This window comes from Penaeus japonicus, unplaced genomic scaffold (genome assembly GCF_977035675.1).
Source record: "Penaeus japonicus unplaced genomic scaffold, GWHDUDI00000001_assembly GWHDUDI00001470, whole genome shotgun sequence".
Taxonomy (NCBI): domain Eukaryota; kingdom Metazoa; phylum Arthropoda; class Malacostraca; order Decapoda; family Penaeidae; genus Penaeus; species Penaeus japonicus.
In genome coordinates this window covers 1,057-20,190 of record NW_028235872.1, presented here as the reverse complement: position 1 = coordinate 20,190, position 19,134 = coordinate 1,057, and the positions used below count along the sequence as shown (strand labels likewise).

The 19,134-nt window shown below is 36.9% G+C and overlaps 1 protein-coding gene across 1 annotated transcript; it reads left to right on the top strand.

The window, feature by feature from the left end:
• Positions 1–7,044: 7,044 nt before the first annotated feature.
• Positions 7,045–7,657, top strand: LOC147466372 (uncharacterized; the record flags this gene model as incomplete). The annotated part of the gene is made up of 1 exon (XM_086535584.1): positions 7,045–7,657. A coding segment is annotated over exon 1 (613 nt), but the record flags the coding sequence as incomplete, so codon positions are not given.
• Positions 7,658–19,134: the final 11,477 nt, after the last annotated feature.

The window sequence follows — 19,134 nt, the reverse complement described above, 5'->3', positions numbered from 1 at the left end:
TTTTTGTACAAGAACATTCGAGTTTTTATGCATAAAGAAGGTCGGGAGGTTTTTTCTTAAGCAAGCAGCCTCTTAGACGTTAATCGGTTGATGCGATTTATTTATTTTTTCAGTTTTAAGATCTTTTTTTTACGCCTTTTTAGCGTATTTTTATTCCCGACATCTATTGTTTAACAATCGGGTTTGTTTTTAATTACGTAATAATTCTTTTAACCTCGTGCGTTTTATAAAGAGTCCTTTTTATTTTTCACAAATTTCCATTTTAAGAACATTAATTCATTTTTATTATTATTACTTATTTATTTACCCTTTACGGTAGTATTTTAAGATAACTCGAAAGCTCAGTATATAATGAGCTGCCAGCTGGGCTTCACATCGAGCCCGCTCCAACATCTTTGTTCAACACGCTTGTCAATTGTTACAGAAAGCTCTGTACTCTCTCTTTCGATACCCTGGCTGATTTTCCATCTCGTCCAGCAACCATAATAATTATTGGTCGTTTACAGTTGTGAAATTCAGGTCGAAAGTGTTGATTATTGCATCAAAATTTAACGCCAGGTAAAACATAACAAAGTCCTTTTTTTTTTTAAACTTTATACGTGACTACATTTCTGGCAGACAACTATAAACAATATATTGATGGTGACATCAATGTGGCTGCGTCCAATTCGCCATATTATCATTAAATAATGAGCCACGCTAATAATTCGTTAATCTTTTAATTGTTTATAACTGCTTGCCCCTAAACGCAGTTAATTTAGTTACAAATAATAGATATCTAAAATAGAGGTCTTTAGGTAAATTGCATTTATCATTCCGTTATTTCCGCTCCACAATCCATTTTAGATTAATTTTAATTGGCGACATCAACCCCTGCCCCGATTTCAAATATTATTCGTTTTCGCTATCTATTCTATTTTATATGTGTGTAGGGTTTTAAGGTCCCTTTGTGCTCGGTAATTGTATACCATCGGATATTTCTATGTATATATAAGTCACATCTTGAACGGTGTCTAGAGAGTGAAAACGTCTGTGGAGGGGCAAAGGCCAACAACTATAGAAGTTCTTTGATGTTTTACATGTATGTCAAATTAATATGTTTGTGTAATGAGTACGGTATTTCTGCACATAATAAACGAAATTACCTGTGAAGTGGTTATTCTGAAGGGTGATCATTGGTTATGGTTTTAAATACCAGTGAATGATTATTATTTTAAAGTTTGTATATTCATTTTAAAATCATTTTATTTAATTTCTCTTGTGGATTCTTGGCTAAGGAGAGACAAAGACTTTATTTAACTTTTTAGGGGGTTTGTTTTTTGTTTGGTTTAGGTTGTGGGTGTGGTGTGGGGTGGGGTGTAATGAGAGAGAGTTATGAGTTAAATCTGTTGAAATTATTCAAATAAGTTTATCAGAATCTATAAAGATTAAATTGATTTATGTAATGGAATAGAAAAAGATATATCAATAGTATAATAATACAACTCTATCTTGATTTAATAATGATTAGCAAAATGATAATAATTATCAAATTAAATCTATTGCATCCAGTATATGTGATGACGATGGGTAATACTCCCGGCAAATTATTATAATTAATAAAAGAAACTTGGTCTCAAAAGAAACTTATGTACTTACTAGGAAGCTGGTTACATTGTTTTTTTAAAAGGTTTTGGAATTACAACTTACCTGAGCGTTTGAAGTCGCCTCAAGATGATGGACTCAAGGATTTCTATTATACCTATGGATGAAATCTCCAGCTACATGTTTAATACTCTGAAGACACACCATATATTAATAAATATTACACATCGAGACCGGTTAAAGCACGAGTCTCTCACTGGGTTTAGCTCACTTCACAAATTTCGGTTCCAGTTATTCGTGTAGGTTATTTATATAATGCATAAATTATAACCACAACACGCAACATAGGTTCGCACGCTACCAACCACATTCATACACGCATATTATACAAACACATAAATCCACCCACACCCTGTTTTTTTTTCCCTTACACTGGCTTGCACCCAACGTCTTACACCCCCACAACACACATGACGTTCCCAACGTATACTGGTGGTGGGCAGTACAAAGAATAGTGACGTGCCAAGCGGGCTAAATTCTAGGCAAATACTCTTCATCACACATCTCCATATTATACACATTGGCATTGAGCCATTGCAACTGTCATTAAGTATATCTGCAACACTACATTTAGTGGTAGGGATGCGGAACGTCTATTATTGAATTCAACGGCACTACGCCCTATTCGCGCACGGGTATAAGGGCCGTCCCGCACTCTACACCTGTTTTATTTGGTGTCCCAGCCGGTGGATCGATCTAGTGTTTTACCTCCTAATTTCAATCAAATCATTAGGGTCGAGAGACGTGTGTTGTCAGTATTGTAGCTAAAACCGATCACGATACTTTAAAATTCATATTCACCAAAACTTGAAAATGGGTAAGCGGACCATGAAACAGGCAAACCAACACAGATGAACATTTGGATTCGGGCAGGTAGCAATCCGACTGAACCGCTTACATGGAATGTACTTTGATAGAAGAGAACAAAGAGGGTAATATTGGGTTAACCAGATATGATGAATTTGTCACAGAAGTACAGGCCCTCCAGACCGTCAAATTCTCGCGTCCATGAGCATGTCACGACTTGTCTAGGCTAATTAATGTAGTGCTAGCACAAGTATTTCCTATCACAATATTCGTCCTGCCTCTCATTCCATCTTGATGTCTTTAATCAAGGTCAGAGCTTGTAACCATTCGAGAGCCCATTCCCACGATTTTAAAGCCGAGATTCCAGCCTCGCACCACTCCGTAAAACCAAGAATAGAAACCTGGTTGCGTCATTAAAACTCTCATCCATAATGCAACCAGATACTGTGTTGAATCCGAGCGCACGGCACTAGTTTACGTGGTCAGCGGAAGCAATTGTTAATTCAGCCCTCTTTGATAACATTTCTTCCTGGAGTAGAATTCAAAGAAGCTTTAAGGCTAAGGATGCGTGGAACGTGTTTCCTCACAGATTTCCTTAAGCATTTAAATAGTTATACTCAATAGGTCTCTGACTCCCCGAGATATTCTTATCTGGTCCATTGAAAACCGGTAGTATGCCAAGGGATTAGGGATTATTCCTCAGAATTAGGCCCCCCCTGCCCAGATGTTCTAATGAGGCGTACATTTTATCGAAGGTTTACCCACATGGCTCCGTGAAAAGCTTATACTCACGGAAGACAAGCCCTTGTATACACTAGTTAGAAGCAGCCCAAAAACTCTGGGGCATTTTTCGATGCAATGCTGGAAAAGTTGAGCAACCCCTGTCACCTTTGATATGAGGTGCTCGTCCTTCATTATATTTCCTCTTCAAGGGAGAAAGAAAATCCTACTTCGGTTGCCAGGGAGAGAGCTTTTTTTCATTTTCAGGGTAATAGAATTTTACCTACCCCTAAGCAACAAGCTGTATCTCCTTCTCAGTATTGTAATTTTTCAATAGGATCGACACTCATGATACTCGTGATTGTTGGGCAGCCCAACGAGATACTGTTATACGATTGCATAAGATGCAACAGACAAGGTCATTTTTAGCTTCAAATTGTTTTTTTGCGAGGCGATCGAGTGCCGCAGCAAGTCAACAACCGCTCAAACATCGTAGTGCGGAACACAACCGATCACCCACAGAGATCCTAAGCCTGTAAGTGGGTCGTCTGCTCCCATCTTAGATAAGGTCAAAACCTGGACGACCTTTGGTGGAGAAGCTTCAAGTTAATAAAAAACCAAAACGGTATGTTTCATTGATAGTGGATAGTGAAGTCACTCTAATCAGAAAGTCTTTTCTAAAACAATGTTCCTAATTTCAGCTCGCAACCGTCAGAGAAGAGACCGCTGCGAGGTGCTGCAGGTACCATTTTTCAAACAAGTGAGGTAACGATGCTAACTTTCCAAATCTCAGATCGAGGTAGGTGCCGTCACCAGGTTTATGTTGTTTTCCTATGGATGATGATGTTGAACTTTCCCGGGAGACATGTTAATTGGCATTAGACTTTATCCGCCGGTTCAATTTTCGGCGCTCATTTTTAATCACTCTCACCTGCTCACAGCTATGAATCTCTTAAACAGGGTTAAGCTACCGGTTTACTACACCGACACTGCTTCCCTAGGCCTGGTTGGTTTTTCCCTGCCTCGCTACCGCCTGCCTATCCTGGGCCTATTACGTGCCGTCGAAGTGACGCCGCATCCGAGGCCTTGGCAGCAGAATGCGCTCATACGATCACATGCCCTCCGAAGGCCGGTCGTTTCATCCCTGCGGATGTCACAGATGCTTCCGTAGCTCTGGCAGAAAATCGTGGGAAGGACAGCGCAGGTATTAATACCACACAGTGTTGTGCACATAGCTGATGGACGTTGCCATGTCTGGGTGGTCAATGATATGGGACGCCAGTTGTTCTTGAGCAAGGTTTCAGGTTGGCCAATTTGTCTCCGGTAACAGAAGTTTTCACTTCTCATACCGTGCGCACCCTCGACAGATCGAAATTGACAATTTAGGTACCAAACAGATTCACCTGAGTGCGTGGTGCAGGAGGTAAGCAATCCTTCCAATGTTGACTTTACTGATTTTGAAGATGAGCTGATTTTGATTACTCTTTTGGCTTAGGTGATTTTGGCTATTCTTCAAATGACTTTGACGTTTTCCCACAGTGCTCGTTTGAAGTGTCTACTATTGGTAAGGATGGTGACCCAATGATGGAGATTCCACGCGCTGAATTAGACCATCTTTTCGTCCATTAGACGAGGTGAGATCTTGCACTTATTGGAGAAAGAGAATACTCTGCACTTTTTGATGCTGACGCTCGATGGGAGTCTTACCTCATCTACAGCATCATATACATACTACCACAGATGTTCCCATTAGAACTAAGCAGTGGAGATTGCCTGAAAGCACTCGAGCTCACATACGGTCAGAGTGCGACCAAATGTTAAAAGACGGGCATTATTGAGATTCCTCCTCTCCTTGGCTTTCACCCGTGTTTTAGTTCGTAAGAAAGAATGGTATCAACCAAGATTCTGTGTTGATTAATCGACATCTGATGTAAAATCACTTACTAATGATAACTTACCCTATTCCCAGGATGGATCAGGCGATAGATGAACTCGCGGGAACCCAGTGGTATATACCTGTGGATGCTGGAATGCTAAATCGGCATATTGGACCATAGAAGTCGCTCCGAGGACCGTCCCGAAGACGGGCATTTCAGCGAACCGGAGCTCGCTTGTTTCAATTTAAGCGCATGCCATTTGGGCTTACTACGGCTCCGTCCACTTTCCAGCGTGCTATTTCCGCCGTCTTGAATCCAATATTAGGTTAAGCATGCTTTGGCATACCTTGATGACGTAGTGATTTATTCTAATTCATTCGAGGACACCTTGAACACCTAAGTGAGGTATTGGACCTTTTGTCACAGGCGGGATTCAGACTGAATGTGGCTAAGTGTCGTTTTGCAGTCGACACCTTTATCTTCTTGGGTCACTTGGTAACCCCCCCACCCAAGGGTATTCTTCCAGACCGGAGAAAGTCAGAGCGATATCAAAAATGTCACTTAGAGTTCCTAGAACCCCTGTCAGGTTAGCAGTTTTTGGGTGCTACAGGATTTTTTTAGGAAGCATATTCCACAATATGTCAAGTAGCAGCTCCCCTCACCCACCTACTCGTAAAGATGTTAAATTTCGTTGGAAGGAAAGTGAACAGGAATCGTTTGAGACTTTAAAGAAAGCGTGACATCGGCTCCTTGCTTGAGGAAGCCTGACTTTTCCCGTAGTTTTGAAGTCCATACAGATGCCTCTGGAGTCGCAATTGGTGCATGTCAATCCAGAAAGCGGATGACGACACCCTCCTGCTGTAGCTTATTTTTCGAGAAAGCTCCGTGATGCAGAGGGGTGGGGGGGGGGGGGGGGGGGGGGGAGGGGGTGGGGTGGGAAGGAATTACGCCACAAGGGGGGGGTGGGGGGGGGGGGGTGTGGTGTGGTATGATTGTGATTGTGGGGCGTTGATTAGAGGCTCTTGCCGTGGTGGAGGCGGTACGTCATTTCCACCCATATGTTTATGGTCGCAAAGTGGAGGTCTTGATATTCACTGATCATAGGCCTTTGGTATCTGTGTTTAAGCAGCCCACAGCATCTGCGCGGATGACTCGTTGGAGTCACGAGCTCTCGTGTTATGATTATGTCCTTAGTTACAAACCGGGGCGTGCTCATAACGTCCCAGATCTCTTAAGTAGGAATGTTAATCCCATTAATCAGGAATCTAATCCACTTTTGGATCCTCAGAGAGTGGCGGCAGAACAGCGCAGGGACCCCTTGTGGAGTGAATTGATAGGGTACCTATCTGAAGAGAGGTCCCCAGGAGACGACTTCCGTTGCCTCTGGATGAATTTGAGTTGAGGGACGATGTTTTGTATCATCTTAGAACGCTTCCAGAGCGTCTGATTTGTCAGTTAGTGATACTAGGAGTCTAAGAGAACACGCCCTAGAGTATGCTCATAATGATCCAACAGCTGCAACAAAAAGCCCCCCCCCCCCCCAGGTATATTTCGTACTTACTGTCGTCTACGAGATCGATACTATTTTCCTGGAATGTTAGTGAGACTAGACGATACGTACTGTCTTGTGCAGCATGTCAACAACGAAAGGGTTTAGCTAGCCGTGCTATGCTTCAGCATATGCCTGATGTAAGTGCTCCCTTGGAACGTGTTTCTGCCGATTTGTTGGATCTGGGTAGTTCGGATAAAGGTAATAGATTTGTGCTGGTCATAGTGGACCATTTCACCAGATTTGTTCAATTGATTCCGCTAGTTTCTAAGGATGCAGAGGTTGTAGCTGATGCTTTTATAAACAATTTTATCACTTTATTCGGGCCGCCCAAAGTACTCTTATCAGATAACGGCCGAGAATTTAAAAATACGTTATTTCAGAGGGTGTGTGAAATTATGAAGACTAGAACGATGTATTCTACAGCATACCACCCAGGCTAATGGTATGGTAGAGAGAGTCAACCGAGTGGTGAAAGATGCTCTCGCTACACTTCATATGGACCATCCAGAGGATTGGGATGATCTGCTGCCGTACGTCCGGTTTGCACTTAACACTTCAGTGCATCGCAGTGTAGGTGATACTCCGTTATACCTTCTTACCGGTCGAGATCTCTTCTTTCCAGTCGTTGGTACGAATTTGCAAGAAGTTGACGAGGATGTGGCCCCAGTTTTTCGTCAGAACTTGGAGACGGCACGTAATACAGCCCTCTCAGCGACGAGACAGGCAAGGGAAAGATGGGCTGCTGACTACAATCGTCGAGCTCGCCGTAAGCATGAGTTTAAGGAAGGTGATCTGGTATTACTACGTGGCACACCAAACTATGGTGGGAATCTTGCTCTCGCGCCTAGATGGATCGGTCCCGTGAGAGTTCTAAAGAAGATAGGACCGGCATCCTACGTCATCCAACACCCAGATGACCGGACTCGAGATATGAAGATGCACGCTAATCGACTTCGCGCCTTTATTGCACGTGCTGAGGTTCAATTTATGCCCGATGACCCATACGCGCGAGATGACGATATTTTCGCATCAGATCCAGGTAGTGACGAGGATCCAGGTACGGCAGGAGTAAATTTGCAACCCTAGCAAAAGGGTACGAGCGAGTCTCGAGGCCTTTGGTGTTCTGTTTATTTTATGATTATTTTTGGGGTTGATTTTTCGGCGTTGCCTTTCTCTTTGGGTCGTGGCACTGTTTTTGTTATACCACGTTAATTATGCATATGACCATCTTGTAAACCCTAATATTCATACTGTACTCCTTCTCGCAGGGCATAGGCCGAGACTCTAGTCAAGCAGCAAAATTGGAACCAGGCTGGCGTTCCTCACCTGCTATTCCTTTCACCAGCTTACCCTTCATTTACCCGACGCCGTGGTGGAGGAGTTGTCGCGGTCGACGGCGCCGTCCATGCGCAATCGCCCTCGATTACGTTACATAAAGGTGCGCCCTGCCTCAATTAAGATTGAAATTGAACGCCATGACTTTGCAGGAACGTATCTTGAGCGAGGAAGCAATATTGAAACACCAGTGACCCCTGGCAACCCCTTTGGCGACATCGAGTGCCGTTAGATACGACTCTGGCGCCGCTTCATCATCTCGCAGCTTCCGGGTCGACGTAGCAGCATGACAAGTGGATGCCTTATCAACCTGGAACGATATCAGGCCATTCCAGCATCCCCTGGCCTGAAAAGATGAATATAAACATTAGTTGCAGTTGCCAGATGCCACCTGAATCATTCGCTGCACTTCTATCTGCTCTTCTACGACGTAAATCGCGTTGTCGCGCCGCATCGTCATCTTTTAAATGTTTATCAATGTTTTTAGGATGTAAGGAGTTTTCATTTCAAATGCTAGGATATATATTTGTGTTGATGACACTGCAATACGTAATCTTTTGTACACAGAACATTCGAGCTTTTATTGCATAAAGAAGGTCGGGAGGTTGTTTCTTAATCAGCAGCATCTTTAGACGTTTAATCGGTTTTGCATTTTTACTTATTTTTTCAGTTTTAAGAGCTTTTACGCCTTTTTAGCGTATTTTATTCCCGACATTCTTTTGTTTACATTCGGGTTTGTTTTTATTTTCGTTAATTCTTTTACCTCTGCGTTTTAAGAGTCATTTTTATTTTTCACTAATTCCATTTTAAGACAGTATTTCATTTTTAGTATTTTACATTTAGTATTTTACGTGTTTATTTACCTTTCGGTAGTATTTTAAGATAACTCGAAGGCTCTGTGTAGAAGAGCGGCCACGTGGGCTTCCGGCGGAGCGCGCGTCCGTCCTTTGTTCAGCGCGCTTGTCTTGGCAGAAAGGTCTGTTCGCTCTCGTCGAGTACCCTGGCTGATTTTTCCATCTCGTCCAGCAACAGATAAGTTATTGGTCGTGTTACAGTTGTGAAATTCAGATCGAGAGTGGTGATTATTGCATCAAAATTAACGCCAGGTATATCATAGACAAAGTGCCTTTTTTTTTACTTTATTCGTGACTAAATTCTGCAGGATAAAAAAAAAAAAAACTATTATATTGTGGTGTCATCTATGTGACTGCGTCAATTCGCCATATTTCATTTATATTAGTCAGCTAATAATTTCGTTTCTTTTAATTGTTATAAACCTTGCTTGCCCCTATACGCAGTTTATTTTAGTACAATTATTAAGTTATCTATATTCGGGGGGGGGGGGGGGCGGAGTCTTTAGGATATTGCCTAGTATCATTCCGGTATTTCCGCCTCACATCCATTTTAGATTAATTTTATTGGGGCGACATCAACCCCGATTTCTAAGTTGATTCGTTTCGCTATTCTATCTATTTTTATTGTGTTAGTTAAGGTCCCTTTTGCTACTGTTTGTATACCATCGGATATTTCTATGTATATATATGTCACATCTTGAACGGTGTCTAAGAGTGAACGTCTGTGGAGCAAAGGCCAACACTATAAAGTTCATTTATTTTTTACATGTATGTCAATTATTCTGTTATTTAATGATTACGATATTTATGCGTATTATACAAGAAAGTACCTGTGAAGTGTTTCTGAATCTTTTGTTTTAAATACCGAGTGAATGATTATTATTTTAAAGTTCGTATAGTCATTTTAAATCATTTTAATTTGTTTGTCATTATGGATACTTTGGCTGAAGGAGGATACGAAANACTTTAGCTNAAAATTGGAAAAAAAAGTATTAATGTGAATATTGTATTTGAGACGAAGGGATGAAGTTCAGCTTGCCATCTGAAGAGAATTATACAAATATTTTATCCGAATATAAAGATTTACTTGAATTCTGTAATCTGGAAAAGAAAAAAGATATTAACAATAGTATAATAATACAACTCTATCTTGATAATACTGGCAGGTTGAGCATACGTTAAAATAATTATCAAATTAAATCTATTGCACCAGTATATGTGAATGAGCGATGGGTATACTCCTGGCCTATTGATTTATAAATTATTAAAAAGAAACTTGGTCACAGAAGAAACTTATGTACTTAGCTGGAAGCTGGTTTCATTGTTTTTAAAGGTTTGGATCACTACTTACCTGAGAGTTGAAGTCGCTTCAGATGATGGACTCTAGGATTACTATTTACCTATGGTTGAAATCTCCAGCTACATGTTGATTACTCTGAAGACTCGCACATATATGAATAATTAGTACACAAACAGTCGAGTCGGTTTCGTTTTAAGCACGCAGTCTCTCACTGTTTACTCACTCAACGATACACATTCGTTCAGTTATTCGTTCATACATTCACACATCTCATACACCCACCACGCCCCCTCGGTTCGCACGCTACCAAACCACTTTCATACACGCATATTATACACACATACATCCACGCCCACACTCCTGTTTTTCCCTTACACTCTCTTGCACACGATTCTTACACCCCCACACACACATGACGTTCCCAACGTACTAGTCTTAACTGGGTGGTGGCAGCAAAGGAAGAGTGACGTGCCAAGCGGGCTAATTCTATGCATATACTCATCATCACACATCTCCATATTATACTCATTTGGCATTGAGCCATTGCACTGTCATTAAGTATATCTGCACACTACATTTAGTGGTAGGCAGGACGTCTATTTGGTATTCAACGGCACTACGCCTATTCGCCACGGGTATAGGGCGTCCCGCACTACTACAGTTAATTGTGCTGATTTTCGTTATATTAAAGAATTAGGAATTGAGTAAAAAAAAAACGTGCACTATAAAAAAATATATATGACAGTAATATATACGACCTCTGAAATACCCAAAAATGCTTAAAATACACGTTTGAGGCATTCTGATAATGAAACGGACTATAGTCAAATGCGTTGATTTTTGTTATATTAAAGGATTTAGAAATTGAGAGAAAAAAGGTGCACTAAAAAAAAATGACAGTAATATATACGACTATGAAAATAGCCAAAAATGCTTAAAATACACGTTTGAGCCATTCTGATAATGAAACGGATTATAATTCAATGCCCTGATTTTCGTTATATTAAAGGATTTAGCAATTGAGAGAAAAAAGGTGCACTAAAAAATATGACTAATATTTACGACCCTGAAAATAGCCAAGAATGCTTAAAATACACGTTTGAGCCATTCTGATAATGAAACGGATTATAGTTAAATGCGCTGATTTTCGTTATATTAACGGATTTAGGAATTGAGAGAAAAAAGCTGAACTAAAAAAAAATTTCTGTAATATATTCGACCCTGAAAGTAGCCAAAAATGCTTAAAATACACGTTTGAGCCATTCTGATAATGAAACAAATTATTGCCAAATGTGCTGGTTTTCGTTATATTAAAGGATTTAGTACTTGAGAGAAAAAACGTGCCCTTAAAAAAAAAAAACGACAATAATATTTACGATCCTAAAAATAGCTAAAAGTGCTTTGAATACACGTTTCAGCCATTCTGATAATAAAAGGATTTATAGTTAAATGCGCTGATTTTCGTTATATTAAAGGATTTAGCAATTGAGAGAAAAAAGGTGCACTAAAAAAATGACAATAATATATAGGACCCTGAAAATAGCCAAAAATGGTAAAAATACACGTTTGAGACATTCTGATAATAAAAGGATTTATAGTCAAATGCGCTGATTTTCGTTATATTAAAGGATTTAGCAACTGAGAGAAGAAAGGTGATAAAAAAAAAGTAATATATACGACCCTGAAGATAGCCAAAAATGCTAAAAATACACGTTTGAGCCATTCTGGCAATGAAACGGATTATAGTTAAATGCGTTGATTTTCGTTATGTTAAAGGATTTAGCAATTCAGAGAAAAAAGGTGCACTAAAAAATGATAGTAATATTTACGACTCTTAAAATAGCCAAAAATAATTAAAATACTCGTTTGAGCCTTTCTGATAATGAAACGGATTATTGTTCAATGCCCTGATTTTCGTTATATTAAAGGATTTAGCAATTGAGAGAAAAAAGGTGCGCTAAAAAAATTGACTTAAGATAGCTAAAAATGCTTAAAATACAGGTTTGAGCCATTCTGATCATGAAACGGATTATAGTTAATTGCGCTGATTTTCGTTATATTAAAAATTAAGCAATTGAGAGAAAGAAGGTGTACTAAAAAACAAATGACAGTAATATATACGACCCTGAAAATAGCCAAAAATGCTTAAAATACACGTTTGAGCCATTCTGATAATGAAACGGATTATAGTTAAATGCGCTGATTTTCGTTATATTAAAAGATTTAGGAAGTGCGAGAAAAAAGGTGCAATAAAAAAAATGACAGTAATATATACGACCCTGAAAATAGCCACAAATGCATAAAATATACGTTTGAGCCATTCTGATAATGAAACGGATTATAGTTAATTGTGCTGATTTTCGTTATATTAAAGAATTAGGAATTGAGAGAAAAAACGTGCGCTAAAAAAAAATATGACAGTAATATATACGACCCTGAAAATACCCAAAAATCCTTAAAATACACGTTTGAGCCATTCTGATAATGAAACAGATTATTGTTAAATGCGCTGATTTTCGTTATTTTAAAGGATTTAGAAATTGAGAGAAAAAAGGTGCACTAAAAAAAATGACAGTAATATATACGACCTTGAAAATAGCCAAAAATGCTTAAAATACACGATTCAGCCATTCTGATAAAGAAATGAACATCAGCTTATTTAACTGTAGTTAAATGCGCTGATTTTCGTTATATTAAAGGATTTAGTAATTGAGAAAAAAAAGGTGCACTAAAAAAAAATAATTACAGTAATACATACGACCCATAAAATAGCCAAAAATGCTTACAATACACGTTTGACCCATTCTGATTGTTAAAAACGCTGATTTTCGTTATATTAAAGGATTTAACAAATGAGAGAAAAAGGTGCACTAAAAAAAAGTACAGTACAATATAAAACCCTGAAAATAGCCAAAAATGCTTAAAATACACGTTTGAGCCATTCTGATAATGAAACGGATTATAGTTAAATGCGCTGATTTTCGTTATATTAAAGGATTTAGCAATTAAGAGAAAAAAGGTGCACTAAAAAAAAGTCATTTATACGACCCTAAAAATAGCCGAAAATGCTTAAAATACATCTTGAAGCCATTCTGATAATGAAATGGGGGGGGGGTGAGGGGGGGGGGGTGTACGGATTATAGTTAAATGCGCTGATTTTTTATATTAAAGGATTTAGCAATTGAGAGAAAAAAGGTGCACTAAAAGAAAAATGACCGAAACAAATACGACCCTGAAATAGCCAAAAAAGCTTAAAACAACCAAAAAAAACACGTTGAGGGGGACCCATTCTGATAATAAAAGAGATTATAGTTAAATGCGCTCATTATCGTTAGATTAAATGATTTAGCAATTGAGAGAAAAAAAGGTGCACTAAAAAAAATGACATATTATACACGACATACACCCTGAAAACAGCAAAAATACTATAGCTTAAATACACGTTTGAGCCATTCTGATAATGAAACGGATTATATTTCAAGATGCGCTGCTTTTCGTTAGTTTACTATCAAAGGATTTAGCAATTGAGAGAAAAAAGGTGCACTAAAAAAAAATGACAGATATATATACGGACGACCCTGAAAAAAATTTAGCCAAAAATGCTTAAAATACAACACACGTTTGAGCCATTTCTGAGAATGAAACGGATTATAGTTATTTAAAAAAATGCTCTGATTTTCGTTATATAAAGGATTTAGCAATTGAGAGAAAAAAGGTGCAATAAAAAAAAATGATAATACACGAGTCCTAACCCCTGAAAATAGCCAAAAATGCTTAAAATACACGTTTGAGGGAGGCGGGCCATTCTGATAATGAAACAGATTATAGTTAAAATGTTATGCGCTGTTTTTCGATATAATATGTTAAAGGATTAGCAATTGAGAGAAAAAAGGTGCACTAAAAAAAATGACAGTAATATACCCCCGTACCCCGACGACCCTGAAAATAGCCAAATCCATAATGCTTAAAATACACGTTTGAAGGAGGGAGGCCATTCTGATAATGAAACGATTATAGTTAAATGCGCTGATTTTCGTTATATTAAAGGATTTATATTGGAATTATTTCAGCAATTGAGAGAAAAAAGGTGCAATAAAAAAAAAAATGACTGTCAACGACCCTGAAAATAGCGAAAAATATTAAAATACACGTTTGAGTCAATCTGATAATGAAACGGAATATAATTAAATGCGCTGTTTTTCGTTATATTAAAGGATTTTAGGGTGTTAGCAATTGAGAGAAAAAAGGTGCACTAAAAAAAAATGACAGTAATATACACGACCCTGAAGAATGAATAGCCAAAAATGCTTAAAATACACGTTTGAGGGAAGAGGCAGACCATTCTGATAATGAAACGGATTATAGGTAAATGCGCTGATTATCGTTATATTAAAAGATTTTGTAATTGAGAGAAAAAAGTTGCACTAAAAAAAAAATGTAATATACAGTAATATATAACGACCTTGAAAATAGCCAAAAATGCTTAAAATACACGTTTGAGGGGAGAGCCATTCTGATAATGAAACGGAATCACTATTTATAGTTTAATGCGCTGTTTTGTGTTGTATTAATGGATTTAGCAATTGAGAGAAAATAGGTGCACTAAAAAAAAAGTACAGTAATATATAGGACCCTGAAAATAGCCAAAAATGCATAAAATAAACGTTTGAGCAATTCTGATAATGAAATGGATTATAGTTAAATGCGCTGATTTTCGTTATATTAAAGGATTTAGAGATTCAGAGAAAAAAGGTGCACTAAAAAAAAAAAAAAATGACAGTAATATATACGACCCTGAAAAAGCCAAAAAAAAAAAAAATGCTTAAAATACACGTTTTGAACCATTCTGATAATGAAACGGATTATAGTTAAATACGCTGTTTTTCGTTATATTAAAGGATTTAGCAATTGAGAGAAAAAAGGTGCACTAAAAAAATAGGTATCAAATGACACGACCCTGAAAATAGCCAAAAATGCTTAAAATACACGTTTGAGCCATTCTGATAAAGAAATGAAACGGATTATAGTTAAAATGCTGTTTTTCGTTATATTAAAGGATTTAGCAATTGAGAGAAAAAAGGTGTAAACAACCCACTAAAAAAAAAATACAGTAATACACGACCCTGAAAATAGCCAAAAATGCATAAAATATATGCACACGTTTGAGCCATTCTGATAATGTTTAAAAATCGCTGATTTTCGTTATATTAAAGGATTTAGCAATTGAGAGAAAAAAGGTGCACTAAAGAAAAAGTAGCACGACCCTGAAAATAGCCAAAAATGCTTAAAATACACGTTTGAGCCATTCTGATAATGAAACGGATTATAGTTAAATGCGCTGTTTTTCGTTATATTAAAGGATTTAGCAATTGAGAGAAAAAAGGTGCACTAAAAAAAAATGACACGACCACAACATCCCTGAAAATAGCCAAAAAAGCTTAAAATACACGTTTGAGCCATTCTGTAATGAAACGTTATAGTTAAATGCGCTGTTTTTTTTTTTTCGTTATATTAAAGGATTTAGCAATTGAGAGAAAAAAGGTGCACTAAAAAACACGACTGAAAATAGCCAAAAATGCTTAAAATTCACATACACACGTTTGAGGGGGGGTCATTTTGATAATAAACAGATTATATTAAATGCCTGTTTTCGTTATATTAAAGATTTTAGCAATTGAGAGAAAAAAGGTGCACTAAAAATTAACATTAAATGACACGACCCTGAAAATAGCCAAAAATGCTTAAAAACACGTTTATTATTGAAAAATAGGTCCGGCCATTCTGATAATGAAACGGATATAGTGAAATGCGCTGTTTTTCGTTATATTAAGGATTTAGCAATTGAGAGAAAAAAGGTGTATAAAAAAAAAATGACACGACCCTGAAAATAGCCAAAAATGCTAAAATACACGTTTGGCCATTCTGATAATGAAACGGATTATAGTTAGATGCGCTGTTTTTCGTTATATTAAAGATTTTAGCAATTGAGAGAAAAAACGTGCACTAAAAAAAAAAATATGCCACGACCTGAAAATACTTCGGCCAAAAATGCTTAAAATAACACGTTTTGAGCCATTCTGATAATGAAACGGATTATAGTTAAATGCGCCTTTTTTTCGTTATATTAAAGGATTAGCAATTGAGAGAAAAAAGGTGCACTCTAAATAAAAAAAAAAAATGTAAATACAGTAATATACAACCCTGAAAATAGCCAAAAATGCTTAAAATACACGTTTGAGCAGAGAGGGTGTATTTTGATTCCCCTGAAAATGAAACGGATTATAGTTAAATGCGCTGTTTTTCGTTATATTAAAGATTTAGCAATTGAGAGAAAAAAGTGCACTAAAAAAAATGACACGACCCTGAAAATAGCCAAAAATGCTTAAAATACACGTTTGAGCCATTCTGATAATGAAACGGATTATAGTTAATTTAGCAATTAAGAGAAAAAAGGTGAACTAAAAAAAAATAGAGTAATATACACGACGCTGAAAATAGCCAAAATGCTTAAAATACACGTTTGAGCCATTCTGATAATAAAACGGATTATAGTTAGATGCGCTGCTTTTCGTTATATTAAAGGATTTAGCAATTGAGAGAAAAAAGATGAACTAAAAAAAAAAAATGACACGACCCTGAAAATAGCCAAAAATGCTTAAAATACACGTTTGAGCCATTCTGATAATGAAACGGATTATAGTTAAATGCGCTGTTTTTCGTTATATTAAAGGATTTAGCAAATGAGAGAAAAAAGGTGCACTAAAAAAAAATAGCAATTGAGAGAAAAATGGTGGACTAAAAAAAAATGACAGTAATATACACGACCCTGAAAATAGCCAAAAATGCTTAAAATACACGTTTGAGCCATTCTGATAATGAAACGGGTTATTGTTAGATTCGCTGCTTTTCGTTATATTAAAGGATTTAGCAATTGAGAGAAAAAAGGTGCACTGAAAAAAAAAAGGGTGACATATACTCGACCCTGAAAATAGCCAAAAATGCTTAAAATACACGTTGAGCCATTTGATAATGGAACGTAGAAATGAGAGTTGAGACTGCTTAAGAAGACACGTTTGAAGGAGGAGAGAGAGAGCCATTCTGATAATGAAACGATTATAGTTAAATGCGCTGCTTTCCGTTATATTAAAGGATTTAGCAATTGAGAGAAAAAAGATGAACTAAAAAAAAAATGGACAGTAATATACACGACCCTGAAAATAGCCAAAAATGCTTAAAATACACGTTTGAGAGGAGGAGGGGGGCCATTCTGATAATGAAACGGATTATAGTTAAATGCGCTGTCTTTTTTTTTTTTCGTTATATTAAAGGATTTAGCAATTGTACTATACCAGGGGGGGTGAGTAGAGAAAAGGTGCACTAAAAAACCATATCAATTGAGAGAAGAAATGGATGCACTAAGAATGTAATAAATGACAATGATTAAAATACAATAATAAAATCGTAATATACCCTGAAAATAGCCAAAAATGCTTAAAATACACGTTTGAGCCATTCTGATAATGAATTAATACGGATTATATTTAAAATCTTAAAATACACGTTTGAGCCATTCTGATAATGAAAACTGATAATAGTTAGATGCGCTGTTTTCGTTATATTAAAGGATTTAGCAATTGAGAGAAAAAAAGGTGCACTAAAAAAAAAAAATGACACAAGACGACCCTACAAATAGCCAATAAAGCTTTATAATACACGTTTCAGGCATTCTGATAATGAATAATACCCAAAAAAGCGAGTAAAATACATCGTATTTTGAGGTAGGCATTCTGATTTAAGTAGCAATAGCCTAAAAATGCTTATAACTACACGTTATAGATTCAATTTGAGAATGAAAACGATTATAGGTAAATGCCTGTTTTTCGTTATATTAAAGATTTAGCAATTGAGAGAAAAAAGATGCACTAAAAAAAAAATGAAATGACACGACCCTGAAAATAGCCAACAAATAATGCTTAAAATACACGTTTGAGTCATTCTGATAATGAAACGGATTATAGTTAAATGCTCAAGACAAAAATGTTTTTCGTTATATAAAGGATTTAGCAATGAGAGAAAACAGTTGCACCTAAAAAAAAAATTAGCAACTGAGAGAAAAAAGGTGCACCTAAAAACAAATGACAGTAATATACGACCCTGAGAAATAGCCCAAAAATGCTTAAAAAAGACACGTTTTGAGCCATCTCTGATATCTAGAAATGGCTTATGTTTAAAATGCTTAGCTGACACTTTTGAGATACATACTGAAAATGAATAACGGACTTATAGTTAAATGCGCTTGTTTTCGTTATATTAAAGGATTTAGCAATTGAGAGGAATAAAAAAGTGTGACACTAAAAAAAAATAAATGACAGATACGACCTAGCAAAAAAGCCCAAAAATGCTGTAAAATACACGTTTGAGCCATTCTGAATCGAATGAAACGGATTATAGTTAAATGCGCTGTTTTTCGTATATATTATAAGGATTTAGCAATTGGTAGAGAAAAAAGGTGCACTAAAAAAAATGAAAAAAAAAATGACATACACGAACCCTGAAAATAGCCAAATAATGCTTAAATTATACACGTTTGAGCCATTCTGAATAAATGAAACGGGAATTATAGTTAAATGACGCTGTTTTTTTTCGTTATATTGTAAGGATTTAGGCAAGGAAGAGAAAAAAAAGGTGATACTAAAAAAAAATTAGCAATGAGAGAAAAATAAAGTGCACTAAAAAAAAAATGTCAGTAATATACACGACCCTGAAAATAGCCGAAAAAAATGCTTATAAATACACTTTGAGCCATTCTTCTTATAATACACGTTTGAGGCCATTCAGATAATAGTACGTTTTAGAGCCATTTGATATGAACAGATTATAGTTAGATGCGCTGTTTTTCGTTATATTAAAGGATTTAGCAATTGAGAGAAAAAGGTGCCTAAAAAGGTGCACCAAAGGTGCAGAAAAAAAAAATGACAGTAATAATACACCGGACCCTGAAAATAGCCAAAAATGCCTTAAAAATACACCGTTTGGCCATGTCTG